The sequence below is a fragment of the Osmerus eperlanus genome, chromosome 23 (genome assembly GCF_963692335.1).
Source record: "Osmerus eperlanus chromosome 23, fOsmEpe2.1, whole genome shotgun sequence".
NCBI classification, from domain to species: Eukaryota; Metazoa; Chordata; class Actinopteri; order Osmeriformes; family Osmeridae; genus Osmerus; species Osmerus eperlanus.
In genome coordinates this window covers 1,188,953-1,206,823 of record NC_085040.1, presented here as the reverse complement: position 1 = coordinate 1,206,823, position 17,871 = coordinate 1,188,953, and the positions used below count along the sequence as shown (strand labels likewise).

The following is a 17,871-nucleotide window of genomic DNA, read 5'->3' as shown; positions in this document are numbered from 1 at the left end:
CATGGTAGCAGTGAGCATATATAGGACAGTTCCCACCCAAGCGAGGGCAATTTATGCATTTTCTGGTTGTATAACAGACACAAATTTGATGATACAATTTTGTATCATCATTTTAGGTAACGGTCCTTTGGAAAATGTGTACAATTGTCTCTACTTAATGATTCAATAAAACAATGTAGGCTTCATTTTATCATGCATATAATACATGAGTTGGCTATTAATTGTTTGTAAAAACGTTTTACGTGTCTTTTGTTTTCCATTCTGTGCTATAATGTTGCACATTGCTCCACAGCGCCTCCCCACAAAGACCCAGTCTGGCTGAACCTCGAAGACCATGCGCTTATTTCCCGCCACAGAATTCTGGTTAATCACGTCACAGATTCAACTTCGCAAAAGCGCGCGGAAATGTCACTGACGTTTGAGGAGTGATTCTGAAAACTCACTAAAAAGTAAAACGAGACGAACAAATTCAATCACAATATGTCAAACAATTATACCCGTGAATCCGAAATTAAAACATGATATTTCATAATAAAAATACATTTGTGGAAGATGTTTTATATAAAGAAGGCATTTTGTTAACATATTTTTTTACCCTTCAAATAGTGCCTTTTGAATATAAATGTTCCTTTCGTCCAAAGAAGCTGTATGTACATGTTAAACATTGTTTATTTAAAACCACACAGGCAATATGTTTTTAAACAGAAAAAACAAGTGTGTGTGGAGGGGGCATCTATATATTACTTTAATCATTTTGTAACATAATCCCAATACTTACTTTTTCACCAAATTCGCCTTGAAGCAAAAATTTATAATTCATCAATGTATGATATACATTTATATCAAAGGAAGGTCTAGCCTGCCAACGTCATCATTAAGTTATATGTTCATGGGGAACTCTAATATAAATGTTATAGACCAAAGAGATCACGTCATGGGGAACAACAGTTACTGTGTGCTTGATATAATTAATACCTTCTGTAGTTTTATCACTGTTAAACCGTCAAATTGTACTTGTACAGTAGACTCAGACAGGACAGGTTTCTGCAGGTTCCATAACAAAGTACCAGCATCGTTAAAACAAAAATCAAACTCGTTTCTCGGAAATGTTCGTCCACAGTGTCGGTCCTACCATGATAGTTTGTGAAACAGTGGCATCACATGTAAAATATTAGACTTAAGACGGTTTTCCTCAACGCCTGAAATCAAGTCTTACCCCTGGAAAGGAAACGTTTTCAGTTCAGTATGACAGCATAGAAAACCCAGACCCCAAAGTGGCTGTCCTCTGGAAAGAGATTTCACCTGTGGCTCTGGCTTCAACGGTCAGATGCCATGAAAAGAGTCGAACCCATTTGCCATTTTACCCCCAAGCCCTCCAGAAGTTAAAATAATTAAAAACGTGGTCATGTAAAACCCTCCTCATCAAAAGTATTTTGTTTCCCTCCTCATGAAGCTGGTTAGTCAGCTTGGTGTTCATCTGCGATCTGCATCTTCTCAGAACAACGTCAGGGAACTGGAGGAAGACTAGAGTCTCATTCATGGATTCATCACTCATTCCTTCATCCATCGTTCCTGTCCTCCGTCAGATCTGTCCGTTCCTTACGTGACGGAGGTGGAGTTTTGCCCCCTGATCGCACACCAGGCCACGAACACGTCCCTGTGAAAGGGCATCCAACAATACCTCAATCAATACCTCCAAAAACACCCCGATTACAACACTGTAATCAATACCTCAACCAATAATCACAAACACAACCATGAGAGGGAATATCAACACCTCAATTCATTGACTAAAGTAATCAAACCATGTGTACATGTAGTGCATCAAAATATCCATGTTTAGGAGCATGAAACGAGTGTGTCCGAGTGTGTGTGTCCACGCTCCCCACCTGCAGTGTGTGTGTGTGTGTGTGTGTGTCTGTCTCCACGGCCCCCACCTGAAGTGTGTGTGTGTGTGTGTGTGTCTGTCTCCACGGCCCCCACCTGCAGTGTGTGGCCACACACTCGTTGCTGCAGTACTCGTTGTCCCAGTCCTTGCTCTCCACCGCTGGGTTAGTGCAGCCAGCCCTGGCACACACCACACTGGGGCCAGGGGCAGGGGGGGCGAGCGCAGGCCCCGGGGCCACCATCACCTCCACCTCCATCTGGGGAGGGGTGGGAGACACAGAAAGCGAACAGAGACACAGACAACAATTTTAGCGTCAAATATTAAAAAAAAGAAAATTTTCCTCTCACAATCCCACACCGGGTCACATGACACGCCCCCCACCTCGTTCCTGTGATCTTACCCCTTCCTCTCCATCCGTCACTTCCTCCCCTGTCGTTACCATGGCGCACGACTGCCCCACCTCCACGGTGAGAGAGGTGGGGGTGGGCAGCGACGCCCCCGCCGACGCCCCCGCCGAGTCTGACTGCAAGGAGGCGGGGACGATCTTGATCTGCAGAGGAGGCGGGGCCTGCCCGGCCACACCCCCGCCCCGTGGTTTGGCCTGCAGGGGTGGAGGGGGCTGGGCATGTACCATCTGCTGCAGGCGGGGGGGAGGAGGGGTGTTCTGCATCTGCTGGAGAGGAGGGGGCTGGCGTGCCGAGGAGGAGGTGAGCGTCACCCCCCCGGCTGGCATGGCGGTGGCCACGCCCCCTTCCTGCTTGATGATGATCTTGGTGACGGTGGGGGGGTCGGGCGGGGGCGGCGCCGCGGGCTTGGTGGCGCCAGTCCGAGAGCGGGTGGAGACCTGACAAAACAGGAAACCCTTTTTGACTTCACGTCAACGATAGAAAAGTCACATAGAAACCACTGAAAATAACAATACACCCAGTAGATAACACAGCCCTACCGCAGACAAACATACATACATCATATTATTGGGATAGACTTTACAGAATATAAGAGTTTACTGTACAGGGAATACAACTCAGACGTCAATGCAGCCAGACCTGAGGCAGGTCCAGAATGATGTTGGAGGTGCAGATGTTGGTAATGGTGTTCTGGTCGGGGTTGTAGTGGGGCAGGCGGCCCGAGCGGGTGGAGCCTGCAGGGGCTGAGAGGACTGGGGCGGGGGCGGGTGCAGGGGGGGGCTCCGGGGGGGACGGCGAGGGGGCGGAGTCCAGAACTTCTATAGTGGGCTGGAGGAGGGTAGAAGGTGAGGGAGAGAGAGTGTAAAGAGATACAAGGATTACATAGAGAAGAGTTAATATAATCATGTCTGATCTGTGGGCAACTGTAAAGCCCTTAATAACTTTCCTTGTAAAAAGGGCTATGCTAATAAAGTTGGATTTGAAGGGGTATGCAAATGAAGTTGGATCTGAGCTGGAAAAGCCGCTACACACCTGGGAGAGCTGGTTTGCTCTGTAAGCTGACAGAGCCTTCAGGTACTCTCTCTTAGCTGCCTCTGTCTTCCTCTTGTACACCTGAGAGACGGACGAGAGACAGAGTTGGACAGAGAGAGAGAGTTGGAGAGAGAGAGAGTTAGAGAGAGAGGGAGAGAGAGTTAGAGAGAGAATTAGAGAGAGAGTTGGAGAGAGAATTAGAGAGAGAGTTGGAGAGAGAGAATTAGAGAGAGTTGGAGAGAGAGAGAGTTGGAGAGAGAGAGTTGGAGAGAGAGAGAGTTAGAGAGAGAGAGAGAGAGAGAGAGAGAGAGAGAGAGAGAGAGAGAGAGAGAGAGAGAGAGAGAGAGAGAGTTGGACAGAGAGAGTTGGACAGAGAGAGAGTTAGAGAGAGAGAGAGAGAGAGAGAGTTGGAGAGAGAGAGTTGGAGAGAGAGAGAGTTAGAGAGAGAGAGAGAGAGAGAGAGAGAGAGTTGGACAGAGAGAGTTGGACAGAGAGAGACAGCCATTAGCATGCCTTCACTAGATAGTGTTTCAAGTGGGTCGCGTGTGTCGTGTGTAGTACAACAAAGTGGACAGGATAAGTGGACCCCCACACCTGCTTCTGCTCCTCCCCCAGGCTGTCCCACATGGACGCCACGATCTTGGACACATCCCCGAAGGTGGCGTTGGGGTTCTGGCCCTTAATGGCCGCCTGTGTGTCCCTGAAGAACAGGGCGTAGGCCGACACGGGCTTCTGGGGCTCGTGGGGGTCCTTCTTCTTCTTCCCTTTCTTCGCCCCCCCTCCCCCTCCCGCTGCTCCTCCTCCCCCTGCTCCTCCTCCCCCTGCTCCTCCTCCCCTCCTCACCAGGGCCGGGGGGCCGCTGGCGGAGGGGGCGTGGAGGGAGGAGTCGGAGAAAGGCTGGTCCAGGGAGATGACCCCAGGGGAGACGGACAGAGAGACTGGGGACTCCACTAGTACGCTCTGACGGGACAGAGAGAGAGAGGGGAGAGGGAGGAGAGAGAGAGAGAGAGAGAGAGAGAGAGAGAGAGAGAGAGAGAGAGAGAGGGGGGGGGGAGAGGGAGAGAGAGAGGGGGGGAGAGAGAGAGGGAGAAAGATAAGAGACAACAAATTAGCTACATATACAGTATGCTGATATTGGTACACATCGAGCCAAGAAGTGCAGCTCAGGTTAAGTTAGACTTAGGTTCTAGCACTTTGAGATCTATTTTCGGATGAAAGGTGCGTTAGAAATAAAATGTAGTATTATTATTAGGTTGTCGAAGTTCACATATCTTCCTGGACGTAGGTTATAGGGGTTTACAGGCCTTCAAGACTCAACATTTGTTGTAGGCGGAGCTTCGTACAAGTTCACAGGCCAAGCCTTGAAGTTCACCTCAGGCCAGACCTTAACAAATGGACCATGCAGACTCACCCGTCTGAAGTCATCCATGTCATCATCCTGTAGCGAGCCGGTGGGCGAGGCCGTGGCTGACAGAGGGTGGTCAGGTGACTGTGGCCGCGGCAGGATAGTCCCGCCCCCCAGGCTGAGCCCCAGCTGGGCGCTGAGCTCTGATTGGTCAATGGTGGTCAGCTGGTTGTGGCTCAAGAGGCCGTGACCCATGTCACTCATCGGAACATCGATGGTCATGGGGGAGGTGCTACTGAACTGAGAGCCAATCGGGTGGCCAAGATCCTGGGGGGGAGGGGATAACAGGACACAAATGCTCTATAGTCAAAACGTTCGATTGTTGTTCAGTCAAAATATTTTCCGATAGTTTTTGTGATTTCCAGGTTGGGTATGAACAATCCTCACCATTCCCAGGGCAGACCCCAGCAGAGCGCCCCCTCCTGGCTGGCTGATAACCCCCAGGCTGAGGTGCTCCAGGCCCTGCGAGGCGGGGTTGACGAAGGTGGAGGCGAAGGAGGGGTCTTCGCCCCCGACCACCGCGTTCCCGGGGACCACCACGCTGCCCGAGGGGCCCCCGTCTGACAGCTCCCCAAAGTGGGCCACCACGTCGGACACTGTGAGGGCAGAGTCTGGGTCCAGGGAGATGGGGGGGATCTCAAACTCCTCATCACCCAAGCTGGGGGTGTGGAAGGTCTGGAGGACAGGTGTGGGGGTAGAAGATAGGTGTAAAGGAATGGAAGAGGTGGGGAAGTAGAGAAGGATGAGAGGAAAATGAGGTAAAGATGATATAAAAAGAGGGCAGAGCATGACGAAGAGGAAAGAGCGAAAGAGGGAGATAAAACAAAAAAAACAGGGGCCAAAGATCCAGGTGTGAAACAAAGATGAAAAGAAGAGAGGGAAGAGAGAAGGAGAGAGAAGGTTAGAGATTCCTATCTTCTCCTCCCCCGTCAGGGTGAGTGAAGAGCGTGAGAGAAAGGGGGGATGAGGAGTACCTCTGAGGAGGAGAGAAAGGGATGACCCGGCCCTGGGATGGCCAGGTAGTTGTCACTGCCTCCAGGGAACTGAAACAACAACAGCAGCGGCAGTTTCAGCATCATGGACACCGTTGTCATGCAAACACTTCTACTAGCATGACTGCAGCAAAGGTCCATGTCTACTGTTCTTTCAGTGTCTCTCTCCCACACACACACGCACACACGGTAAACAATAAAACGGTTCGCCTTCCAACACGTCGGACAAGCAAAACGCCGATAGATTTGGAATCAGCAAACCCTTTGCTTGGTCAAGACATGTAGTGTTAATAACACCAGTGCCCCACACGTTCCAGGGTGTCAGTCACAATAAGTTTTTACTTCGTGCTGGGGTGTGGAGGGTCACCTTGTTAACGGCGTCAAATCCATTGAAAGACTGTGGATTCAGGAACTCTGGATCGCCGTGCTGTCCGGTGCCGTCCGTTAGATCAGAGTAAAAATTCAGGTCCATCTTTCAATTCTCGTCTCATGTGAGATTCAATGGGATGGGATGGCAAAACAAGCCCTTACGTCTGGATAGGCTAGATAGCTAGCTAGCATCGACTGGAAATTGCCTTACTGCCAGGGTCTGTGAGGCTAGGATTACAGAGCTACCGTTAGCTTCACCTACACGTCTACCTACAAGACAAGGTACCCCGTAAAAGCGTCAACAACCCAATAAATCGGCCTTAGAGACAAACGTTTGCTACTCCTAAAAAGCATGTTGGTGACATGTCCGCACTGGTACCGCTACTAAAAATAGCCTGTCTAGTCAGCAAGCAAAGTACCTACTTGCTGACTAGACCTAGTCGAACATAGCCAGCGTGCTTGACGCAAGGCTGCGGTAAATCAATCCAGTCTAGTCTCGCTAGGTAGACGCTCCACTGTCGTCTACATCATGTCAGATACTATACGTCTAATGTTTAAACGTATGGACCCAAATCATTAAAATCAATAGCTTATGTAACATTTGTAGACAGGTAGCATAACATCATTCAAACATAAATTAATCTTGAAGACCATAAATGTGCGTGTCTCGTTGCATGACAACTCTTTCTCCCCTCCCTCTTTCTCTCAGAACCCGTCGAGCCAGGACTCTTAATGGAAACGGAACTCCGGATTTGGAGTCGCCATAATCTTAGGTGCACTGTCAGTGTCAGGAGTCTGGACGGGGATGTTTTTTGGTCGTTTGTTTACATCGTGTTCTCAAAATAAACTAGGTTATTTCATTCTGATGCTGTGTGTAACACCAAATAATGGTTATTTTTACCACCTACTAGGCCATATCAATAAACGCCCATACAACTTCAGCGATTTATATTCCTGACAGTTTCATAATGGTTCATCCAAATGGCCTAGTAGTAGGCTACTGTAAGGAGCACAGCCAAATCTGTTCTAGTAGCTATTTAACATCCAGTATGATAAAAAAATCCAATTTAAGATATCATACTTCCAAACGCACCATGTCTAAAATGACACAATTTCAAGGACTTCCAAACGCATCCACATACAAGAAGCCACATCCAATAATTTACTAGGATAATATCAGTGAGGATACAGGGATGACGTTAACTAAAGCAAAGGGATTTTACAGTAAAATAAACACGTGAAGCGAATTTATTTCAGCGAAATACTTCTTATCAAGAAACTAAAGGTTATAGCCAGATATTGTCATGGCTATTAGTTACGGGCAAACCGAATGACAGCGTGAGTGAGGGATCATTGTTGTGTTTCTGTAAACCAAAGATTGTGGACTTGATTGTATGATCCGACCTGTTGACATTAAAGTAGATTGACGGTACAGGAAGGATTCTCAATACGAAGCTCTCTACTCTTTCTCTTACCTCCATGCTCACCCAGAAATATGGCTTAGTCCCACTTTCTGAAGTTCGAACAAGATGATTTTCCTCAATATTATAACATGGCACCAGCTTCCGGATTGTACAAGTGGAAGTGACATCATAACGCTTACGCACCGTTACAGTTTAACCGTTTTGTAACCCGGGGTCGCTTAGATGGGTGTGTTTTTTGATTTGGAACCTGAAAATAAGGAATAACTCCGCACGTCCATGCTACCCCGGCGCAGTAAATTGCGAATGCTGGTGTCCAAGTGCACTGTGAAGACAAAGCGTATGGAATTGATCTACAAAAAAACAGTTACATTTATACTTTCTTTCAAAATTGGTTTTATTACCATTTTTCAAGCAGTCTTTTTCATATTTTTATATTAATATAATAAAAAAAAACTCAGGACTTATGTACAAGCAAAAACTGTTAGGGAGAAATAAACAGATTCCCTTAAAAACAAAAGTCAGAACACTGAGAAGGACAGTTGAGTGGAATTTAAAATACCTCCAGTTTGTTTCGTCTCCTATTAGCACGAGTTCACAAGCGTTGTAGGAGGCACGTCCCGCACGCACGCACGCACGCACAAACCACTGATCAATGCCTAGAAGGCTACCATCAGGACACACTGTAAATAAAAGGGGATAGGGTGACGCCGATAAGCAGCATAACCGCATAGCAGGAATCCCACGTGACTTCCCAGGGTGTAAGCGCACCATCGTATGATCAACCAATCACACACACGTCGATAAAACGTCGTACGAACGACAAAGCAACACAAATACAGCGTTGCAATAGCATGCAGTGTGACGGTGTTTATAACAACGGTGGTGCAATGTAAAACAAGCCCTCTGCAAACACTGTTTACTAACCGCTCTTCGGAAACTCGCTCCGCACTGCTTGATATGCAAACCTTCCTGTTCTCTACAAGTTTGTTTTCTACTCTTGAAGCCACCGTGTCCACTCTCCTAACTAACCTTACACACACACACACACCGTCATTCCCAGACAAGACAGAAAACCAGACACACAAAGCAGAGAGCTTACTTTTTTCCAGTCTCGAACACTTCTACAAATTAGAACCCTGAGTCACTCAGTGGAACACACACTCTGTTCCAGAATATTCTATCCACTGTGGTGGTGATGGTTCATTCATTGGTCCTCTGTATCATGAAAGTCCATACACTCATTAATACCACACTCGTCCGAAGACCCAACTACAGTACGGTACACATTCGACATGTGAACACACACACACACACACACACACACACACACACACACACACACTTGAGCACTCTTGCACTTAGTTCATTTGAGGAATCGTGTTGGCTTTTGTAGCTTGTCTTTTTTTGTGGAATGGTGAAACCTTAAAGATAATGACTGACAGCTAGGTGTAGGGGGAAGGCTCTATCCAAGCCCTGGCCAATGACAGTCCTTTAAAAGCTGTCTGACCTCGGGGACTCCTTAGCCCCGCCCCCATTGGCATTTCTTTTTTTTACTTTATTGGCTGATTTGGGTTGATGAGCTGGTTTCGCTGTTGTGGCCAATCAGGAGTAGATGGTGATGACCTCACTTCCTCCTCCCCTGACCAATAGGACGCGTTCCAGGCCCTCCGTCAGCACCTCCAGGAACTCCATGTCTGAACAGCAGTTAAGGAGAGTCACTGAGACACAGTAAGCTAGAGAGGAATGCAGACAGCAAGAGAGAGAGAGAGAGAGAGAGAGAGACATAGGGAGAGCGAGAGAGAGACAGGGAGAGAGACATAGGGAGAGAGAGAGAGACATAGGGAGAGCGAGAGAGAGACAGGGAGAGAGAGAGACATAGGGAGAGCGAGAGAGAGACAGGGAGAGAGAGAGACATAGGGAGAGCGAGAGAGAGACAGGGAGAGAGAGAGACATAGGGAGAGCGAGAGAGAGACAGGGAGAGAGAGAGAGACATAGGGAGAGCGAGAGAGAGACATAGGGAGAGCGAGAGAGAGACATAGGGAGAGCGAGAGAGAGACAGGGAGAGAGAGAGACATAGGGAGAGCGAGAGAGAGACAGGGAGAGAGAGAGACATAGGGAGAGAGAGAGACATAGGGAGAGAGAGAGACATAGGGAGAGCGAGAGAGAGACATAGGGAGAGAGAGAGACATAGGGAGAGCGAGAGAGAGACAGGGAGAGAGAGAGACATAGGGAGAGCGAGAGAGAGACAGGGAGAGAGACATAGGGAGAGAGAGAGACATAGGGAGAGCGAGAGAGAGAGACAGGGAGAGAGAGACAGGGAGAGAGAGAGAGACATAGGGAGAGCGAGAGAGAGACAGGGAGAGAGAGACATAGGGAGAGCGAGAGAGAGACAGGGAGAGAGAGACATAGGGAGAGCGAGAGAGAGACAGGGAGAGAGAGACATAGGGAGAGAGAGAGACATAGGGAGAGCGAGAGAGAGACAGGGAGAGAGAGACATAGGGAGAGAGAGAGACATAGGGAGAGCGAGAGAGAGACAGGGAGAGAGAGACAGGGAGAGAGAGAGAGACATAGGGAGAGAGAGAGACATAGGGAGAGCGAGAGAGAGACAGGGAGAGAGAGACATAGGGAGAGAGAGAGACATAGGGAGAGCGAGAGAGAGACAGGGAGAGAGAGACATAGGGAGAGAGAGAGACATAGGGAGAGCGAGAGAGAGACAGGGAGAGAGAGACATAGGGAGAGAGAGAGACATAGGGAGAGCGAGAGAGAGACAGGGAGAGAGAGACATAGGGAGAGAGAGAGACATAGAGACAGGGAGAGAGAGACATAGGGAGAGAGAGAGACATAGGGAGAGAGAGAGGGAGAGAGAGAGACATAGGGAGAGAATGAGAGCGAAGGTGGAGAGTGAAGGATACAGTTCTCGTCCCCGTCGGCGTTCCTGGGAGGCCCCGGCATGTTGAGCAGGACCAGCCGAGCATCATGGGACTTGTTGACGATGACCTCGTTCAGCCTGACGGCCGTGTGCATGCGGCGCACGTTGGAGTGATCCCTGCAGCAGGACAGGGCAGGGGGAGACCTGTCAGCTCACAGCTTCTGTCTGCGTGGGATGATGTCAGCGTGTGTGTGTATCAGTGTATCACGTGCGTGTGTCATGGTGTCAGCGAGTGTGTGTGTATCAGTGCGTCACGTGTGAGTGTGTGTGTACATGTGTATCACGTGTGTGAGTGTGTGTATATGTGTATCACGTGTGTGTGTGTGTGTGTGTATCAGTATTACACGTGTGTGTGTGTGTGAGAGAGAGAGAGACTCACGGCCTGATGCTGAGCATGTCTCTGAAGCCCTCCGGGGTGCTGCAGCCAGACTGCGTGGCTCGGTACTGCTGTGCCCTCTCCTTAGTCCAGGTCATGTGGACCCGCCTGTGCTCCGGCACCGACCCCCCGCCCCCTCCCGCCCCCCCCCCCCTCCCCGCCCCCTCCCGACTTCTCAGAATTCGCCGCGCCCCCCCCGGGGGCGTCGGTGTCCTCGTCGTCGTCCGAGCCGATGCTGGTCAGACGCAGCATGGAGTTACGGTCCTTCACCAGCTGGGCCTGAGACACGCACACACACACACGTGGATCCAAAGACAGGCACATACACAGTGTGCGTTAGATACATTCAACCAGACGGCTCACACAATCCTCCATCGCCTTCCAGCTTCTGTCTTGCATTGTTCCGTCTTTCTGCCCTTTATTTTTCACCCCTTCACCTCTTCTCTCTCTCTCCTTCTCTCCCTGTACCTGTCTCTCTCTCTCTCTCTCCTCTCTCTCTCTCCTCCTCTCTCTGTACCCGTCTCTCTCTCTCCTCCTCTCTCTGTACCCGTCTCTCTCTCTCCTCCTCTCTCTGTACCCGTCTCTCTCTCACCTTCTCTCTCTGTACCTGTCTCTCTCTGTTGAAGTGTCTGGGGTTGCTAGTGTTCACTCCAACAGTCCTTAACCTGGGGGAGAAACACACCTACCCAACACAGACAGTCACTGACTACTGAAACACACACACAGACACATACAGACACACACACACACAGGATGCTCACAAACACACCTACCTAACACAGACAGTCACTGACTACTGAAACACACACACACACACACACACACACGCTCCTCACACACACACACACACAGGCTGTTCACAAACACACACGCTGCACTCACAGTTAACAAACAGCTAAGCTCTCTAAATCCTTGGACACACAATTAGATACCCTACCAAAAAACCCTACCAGAAAGCCCTACCTGAAACCTTAAAAAACACTAGCAGAAACTTTAAAAACACAACAAGAAACCCTAAGAAACAACTAGAACCTCTAAGAAACAACTAGAACCTCTAAGAAACACTTTTAAAACCTTAAAAACACTATTAGAAACCCTATGAAACACACCAGAAACCTTAAGAAACACTATTAAAAACAGTAGTAGAAACTTGAAAAACACAAGAAGAAACCCTAAGCAACACAACTAAAAACACAACTATCAACCTTAAAAACACTATCAGAAACACAACTATCAACCTTAAAAACACTATTAAAAACCCTAAGAAACACAACTAGGAAACACAAACCCCAGGAGTAACCTACTCTGTATTCCGTCCGCTCACAGAGAAGGTGCGGCTCTGACAGCCGACGCAAACTGGCCTCGTCAAAACTCCAGCGGTCTCGCTTGGGAGGGAGGTCAGGGGAGGTGAGCAGAGGAGGGGGGTGAAGGTGAGCGTGTGGAGGTGAAGGACGAGCGCACACGCACGCGCACACACACGCGGGATCTTACCTCTTTCTCTCTGTCGGACTTTGACAGCCTCATCTGCCTCAGCATCTGAGAGCGCTGCTCCATCATCAGGGTCCTCTCATACGTGTACGCACTGATGTCACTGTTATGCTGGGGGGGAGAGAGAGAGAGGGGGGGGGGAGAGAGAGAGAGATGGAAGGAATGAGAAAGAAAAGATGGTCTTAGTAAGTCAGGGGTACTCCACACACACACACACACACACTCCACTCACCATCTCCACCACCTCCACCTCAGCCTCTATGCGCAGGTGGTACAGGAAGGTGGCCAGGTCCTTCTTCATCTGAATGGAGTTGTCCTCCATCTGGGCCACCGTGAAGATACGCATGCCACACTTACGCCACACCTGGGGACACACACACACACACACACACACTCAGAGCTATAGCTGGTGGGCAACACATACATAAGACACACGTCACACAAATGCAGCTCGCACACCTGACATCACACACACACACAGTCACACACACACACCCTCCCTGGTCACCGTGTGTGTGTGTGTGGAGGATGTGTGTGTGTGTGTGTGGAGGATGTGTGTGTGTGTGTGTGTGGAGGATGTGTGTGTGTGTGTGTGGAGGATGTGTGTGTGTGTGTGTTCCCCCCACCTTGTGCTGGCGCAGCAGGAAGGGCAGCAGCATGAGCATGCCCCCGTCGTGGACGATCCACCACACGTCGATGGTGCCCTCGCTGCACGGCTCGCTGCTGCCCGGGAACAGAGAGATGTTCTTGGGGACCAGCAGGGCCATGTGGGCCGCCGTGGTGACCCTCACCGTGTCTGGAGGACAGAGAGAGGGGGGGGAGTGTTCACACACACACACACAGTATCAGGAGTCACAGAGACAGGGCATCCTAACTCCAGTCCATCACCACACACACACACACCCCTACATTTAGTCATTTAGCAGACACTCTTATCCAGAGCGACTTACAGTAAGTACAGGGACATTCCCCCGAGGCAAGTAGGGTGAAGTGCCTTGCCCAAGGACACAACGTCATTTGGCACGGCCGGGAATCGAACCAGCGACCTTCTGATTACTAGCCTGATTCTCTAACCGCTCAGCCACCTGACCCCCCTACTCACTGATGAAGGTCTTCCAGGACTGGGGGTCCTCGCTCTGCCTCCAGGCCAGGGGCCAGCCCATCACCACCGTGTTGTGCCTCATGCCTCCCAGGCCGCTGGACTGGATCATGTGACTGATGCCCTCGCGGGGCTTCTGGGCCACGATGCACTGGCAGAAACCCTTCACCTTCTCCTTATCCATCAGGTGCTTCAGAGTCTGGGGGGAGAGGGGAGGGACGGAGAAAAGTGGGGGTGAGAGACAGACACACAGAGAGAGAGAGAGAGAGAGCGAGAGAGACAGCCAGAGAGAGAGACAGACAGCCAGATAGAGAGAGAGGTAGAGACACACACAGAGAGACAGACAGAGAGAGCGAGACAGCCAGAGAGAGCGAGAGAGACAGACAGACAGCCAGAGAGAGAGACAGAGAGAGACAGACACACAGAGAGAGAGAGACAGACAGCCAGATAGAGAGAGAGGTAGAGACACACACAGAGAGACAGCCAGAGAGAGCGAGCCCTGTGTACCTGCTCTGCAGCCAGGGCCTCCCCGTAGCTGTGGAGGTAGTTCCCAGGGATGACCGTCCCCACGATGGTCAGGCCCTTCCCGGCCTTCAGCTGGGAGGCGAACGTGAGCAGGCGGGGAGACTTGACGTGGGCGTCCTCATCCAGCTTCAACAGCACCAGCAGCTGGGGCCTGCCACAAAGCACCGTGTGTGTGTGTGTGTGTGAGAGAGTGAGAGAGTGAGTGAGTGAGAGAGAGAGAGGTTGGACGGGAGAGGGAGAGAAGGAAAGAGAGAGGAGAGGGAGAGAAAGTGAAATGGAGAGACAGTGAGTAAATCTGTGTATACTATTAAAGCTCTGTTTTAACGGAGTGTGTGTGCGTTTGCGTGCATGCGAGTGTGTGTGTGTGTACCTCCAGTTCTTGGTGTGTGGCGGCCCCTCCTCCAGCCTCAAGAGGGCGTAGCGAGCAGCACTGAGCGACAGCCCACGGATCCCATCACCCCACTCCTTCTCTGCTCTGCAACACACACACACACACACATTATACATCCTACCACCTCAACATCTTGGGATGAATGCAACTCTACACACACACACGAGCCTAGGAAGAGGGCTACACACACACACACACACACACACAATCTATAGGTTGCCTGGTTCCCATGGTAACCTACCCGTGGTACTCGATGTACTTGTAGATCATGCCAGCGATCACCATGGCAACGAGAGCGTAGTACCACGAGGAAATGAACATCAGAGCCAGGCAGATGATCATGCCCAGAAACGACAAGGACCTACAGAGACACACACACACACACACACACACTCCATTCATAAATTCACTTCTATTGTCCACACTGGTGTGTGTTTTAAACAGTGTATTTCTTGGTGTCCAATGTGTGTGTGTTCGTGTGTGTGTGTGTGTGTGTACCAGTGGTAGTAGGAGAAGCGAGGTCTCCAGTTGGGAGTCCTCAGCAGGGTCTGCAGGGCACAGGCCAGGTTCACAAACAGATAACACATCAGGAAGAACCTGGAGACGGGGGGGGGAGAGACATGGCTGGGAGGTCATACACATTATACACCTGCTGTATCGCTCACTCTTAAACACACACACACCTGCGCTCACATGGAGAGGATGGGGGCCACCACACACACACACACACACGTGCGCTCACATGGAGAGGATGGGGGCCGCCACACACACACACACACACACACACACACACACACACGCTCACACGTGCGCTCACATGGAGAGGATGGGGGCCGCCACACACACACACACACACCTGCGCTCACATGGAGAGGATGGGGGCCGCCACACACACACGCTCACACGTGCGCTCACATGGAGAGGATGGGGGCCACCACACACACACACACACACGCTCACACGTGCGCTCACATGGAGAGGATGGGGGCCGCCACACACACACACACGCTCACACGTGCGCTCACATGGAGAGGAGGGGGGCCACCACACACACACACACACACACGCTCACACGTGCGCTCACATGGAGAGGATGGGGGCCACCACACACACACACACACACACGCTCACATGGAGAGGATGGGGGCCACCACACACACACACACACACGCTCACATGGAGAGGATGGGGGCCGCCACACACACACACACACGCTCACACACACGCTCACATGGAGAGGATGGGGGCCGCCACACACACACACACACACACACGCTCACACACACGCTCACATGGAGAGGATGGGGGCCGCCACACACACACACACACACGCTCACACACACGCTCACATGGAGAGGATGGGGGCCACCACACACACACACACACACGCTCACACGTGCGCTCACATGGAGAGGATGGGGGCCGCCACACACACACACGCTCACACGTGCGCTCACATGGAGAGGATGGGGGCCGCCACACACACACACGCTCACACGTGCGCTCACATGGAGAGGATGGGGGCCACCATGTCCAGAGAGGCGATCAGGATGCCCAGCTCAGCGATCAGAGCAGTCAGCAGCAGGGCCCAGGTGGGCTCTCCATTAGCCTTCCCATGACCAAACACCTGCACACACACACACACAGAGGTGAGCCAGGTCAAGGGATTTTGTGTGAAGAACGTGTTAGAGAGAGGTCATACAGGACAGGCAGTAAAAGAGAGTGATAGAGAGTAAGAAAGAAAGTAAGAGAGAGGGTGAGAGAGAGAGAGAGAGAGAGAGAGAGAGAGAGAGAGAGAGAGAGAGAGAGAGAGAGAGAGAGAGAGTGTGTGTGAGAGAGAGAGGCCTCACACAGCAGCAGCAGATGAACACGAAGTCAGAGAGAGAGAGAGAGAGAGAGAGAGAGAGAGAGAGAGAGAGAGAGAGAGAGAGAGAGAGAGAGAGAGAGAGAGAGAGAGAGAGAGAGGTCTGACCCTGAGGAAGGGGACGATGTTGTCCTTGGCGATGGCCTGCAGGAGGCGGGGAGCGCCCGTCAACGATTGGAGGCCTGCCCCGCACAGTCGAGAAGAAGGAACCAATCACGATAACCCAGTGGGAGGGCAGGCGAGAGTTCCCACGACCAGCTTACCCTTCACTGAGTCACCAAACCTGCAGGGGGCGCCAGAGGCGAGAGGAGATGGATCAGAGAAAGGAAAGAGACCACATCAAAAACACGGAATCAGATGGGAGAGGTTAGTTAGGCAAAGCAATCAATCATCTGTCTGTCTGTCTCTCTCTCTCTCTCTCTCTCTCTCTCTCTCATTCCCCTCTCTCTCTCCCTCCCCCCTTCCCCCCCTCTCCCCTCCCCCCTATCCCCCCTCCCCCTCTACCTCCCCCCCCCCCTCTCCCTCTCCTCTCCCTGGACCAGAGGATACTGACTTGTCTCTGAGCAGGACTCCCTCGATGCAGGATCCAAACAGAACCACACTGCTGAGGTCTGGTGTCAGCGCTCAGGAAAACAACATCAACAACATACATCCAACACATTGGGAACCCACAAAAAAAAAAAGGTTCTAAAAAGGTTTTAAAGGTTCTAAAACAAAAAAAACAAAAATACATTAAAAAAGTTTCTAAAGTTTAGAAAATATTTTCTACAAAAAACTTTGAAAGGCTGAAAGAAATGTCCATCCATTCATTCATCCATCCATTCATTATTCATTGATTCATGGGAGGATACAGACGAGGGAGGTGGTGAGGATGGCCAGGATGGTTCCATGGGGATGGAACGCTGAGCATCCCTCAGATCTCCTGACCTGTTAGAGCCTGCCATGATACCTGGAGGGGAGGAGAGAGAACAAGAAAAGGGAGAAAGAATGAGAGGAGAAAGAGAGAGAGAGAGAGAGAGAGAGAGAGAGGAGAGAGAGAGAGAGAGAGAGAGAGAGAGAGAGAGAGAGAGAGAGAGAGAGAGAGAGAGAGAGAGAGAGAGAGAGAGAGAGAGAGAGAGAGAGAGAGAGAGAGAGAGAGAGAGAGAGAGAGAGAGAGAGAGAGAGAGAGAGAGAGAGAGAGAGAGAGAGAGAGAGAGAGAGCGAGAGAGAGAAAAGGGGGCGGAGGGAAGACAGAAGAAGAGACACAGAGAGAGGTGTTATTCACACCCTGCTAACCCGCAAAGCTACACCCACTTCCTGCTGCTGAGAATTCTCCTGAAGATGTCATGAGAGACAGGAAGTGTACCTGTGACCGAAGGGAAGAAGATGCCCACCAATAGGGTGAAGGAGGTGGTGATGTCGGCGAACACGTAGGGCAGCCGATTGGTCTGCGGGTGGCTGGCCCCTGAGGAAGGGAGGGACCTCTTCTCGAGCACCTCCCCTTTGCTCAGGTAGGAACTCCACAGGTTCTCTGCAGAACGGAGAACAGATGAGCGGACGAGTGGAACCCTGCAGGGCTGAGGTTCTGAAGGCAAGGGGGTGAGTTCTCCTGCCGGGCTGAGGTTCTGAGGTCAAGGGGGTGAGTTCTCCTGCAGGGCTGAGGTTCTGAGGGCAAGTTCTCCTGCCAGCGCCGTGCTCTGCTG

The 17,871-nt window shown here is 50.9% G+C and overlaps 2 protein-coding genes across 3 annotated transcripts in view; both read right to left on the bottom strand.

Moving 5' to 3' along the window:
- Nucleotides 1-653: 653 nt before the first annotated feature.
- tox4b (TOX high mobility group box family member 4 b) lies at nucleotides 654-7,658 on the bottom strand. Of its 2 annotated transcripts, none has more exons than XM_062449107.1 (10): nucleotides 7,569-7,658; nucleotides 5,707-5,775; nucleotides 5,120-5,407; nucleotides 4,739-4,999; nucleotides 3,922-4,287; nucleotides 3,328-3,408; nucleotides 2,935-3,123; nucleotides 2,289-2,732; nucleotides 1,984-2,144; nucleotides 654-1,657 (listed from the first exon to the last, which is right to left on the bottom strand). In XM_062449107.1, exons 1-10 carry the CDS (start codon nucleotides 7,572-7,574, stop codon nucleotides 1,600-1,602), a joined length of 1,923 nt encoding a protein of 640 aa, XP_062305091.1. In that variant the 5' UTR covers nucleotides 7,575-7,658; the 3' UTR covers nucleotides 654-1,599. The 2 variants fall into 2 exon arrangements, with proteins under 2 accessions (XP_062305091.1, XP_062305090.1); XM_062449106.1 differs by lacking the exon at nucleotides 7,569-7,658 and adding an exon at nucleotides 6,092-7,561.
- A 241-nt stretch (nucleotides 7,659-7,899) lies between these two features.
- LOC134010079 (solute carrier family 12 member 6-like) overlaps nucleotides 7,900-17,871 on the bottom strand; it is a 17,790-nt gene continuing 7,818 nt past the window's right edge. Inside the window, 20 exon segments of the mRNA XM_062449946.1 lie at nucleotides 7,900-9,211; nucleotides 10,430-10,563; nucleotides 10,826-10,965; nucleotides 10,967-11,101; nucleotides 12,314-12,421; nucleotides 12,543-12,674; nucleotides 12,937-13,106; nucleotides 13,413-13,608; nucleotides 13,917-14,085; nucleotides 14,305-14,409; nucleotides 14,567-14,686; nucleotides 14,824-14,922; nucleotides 15,834-15,952; nucleotides 16,298-16,381; nucleotides 16,383-16,426; nucleotides 16,429-16,472; nucleotides 16,743-16,800; nucleotides 17,041-17,079; nucleotides 17,082-17,138; nucleotides 17,535-17,793. Of these exon segments, the coding sequence (XP_062305930.1) occupies nucleotides 9,120-9,211; nucleotides 10,430-10,563; nucleotides 10,826-10,965; nucleotides 10,967-11,101; nucleotides 12,314-12,421; nucleotides 12,543-12,674; nucleotides 12,937-13,106; nucleotides 13,413-13,608; nucleotides 13,917-14,085; nucleotides 14,305-14,409; nucleotides 14,567-14,686; nucleotides 14,824-14,922; nucleotides 15,834-15,952; nucleotides 16,298-16,381; nucleotides 16,383-16,426; nucleotides 16,429-16,472; nucleotides 16,743-16,800; nucleotides 17,041-17,079; nucleotides 17,082-17,138; nucleotides 17,535-17,793 (2,304 nt within the window). The 3' untranslated portion in view covers nucleotides 7,900-9,119.

Excerpts from the sequence above, each read along its gene's own strand:
- tox4b (XM_062449106.1), bottom strand. The coding sequence starts at position 6,196 with ATGGACCTGAATTTTTACTCTGATCTAACGGACGGCACCGGACAGCAC. Across the intron at positions 2,733-2,934 it reads TCATTCTGGACCTGCCTCAG|GTCTCCACCCGCTCTCGGAC; the intron begins GTCTGGCTGCAT and ends CTGTTTTGTCAG. Across the intron at positions 2,145-2,288 it reads TGACGGATGGAGAGGAAGGG|ATGGAGGTGGAGGTGATGGT; the intron begins GTAAGATCACAG and ends ACCCCTCCCCAG.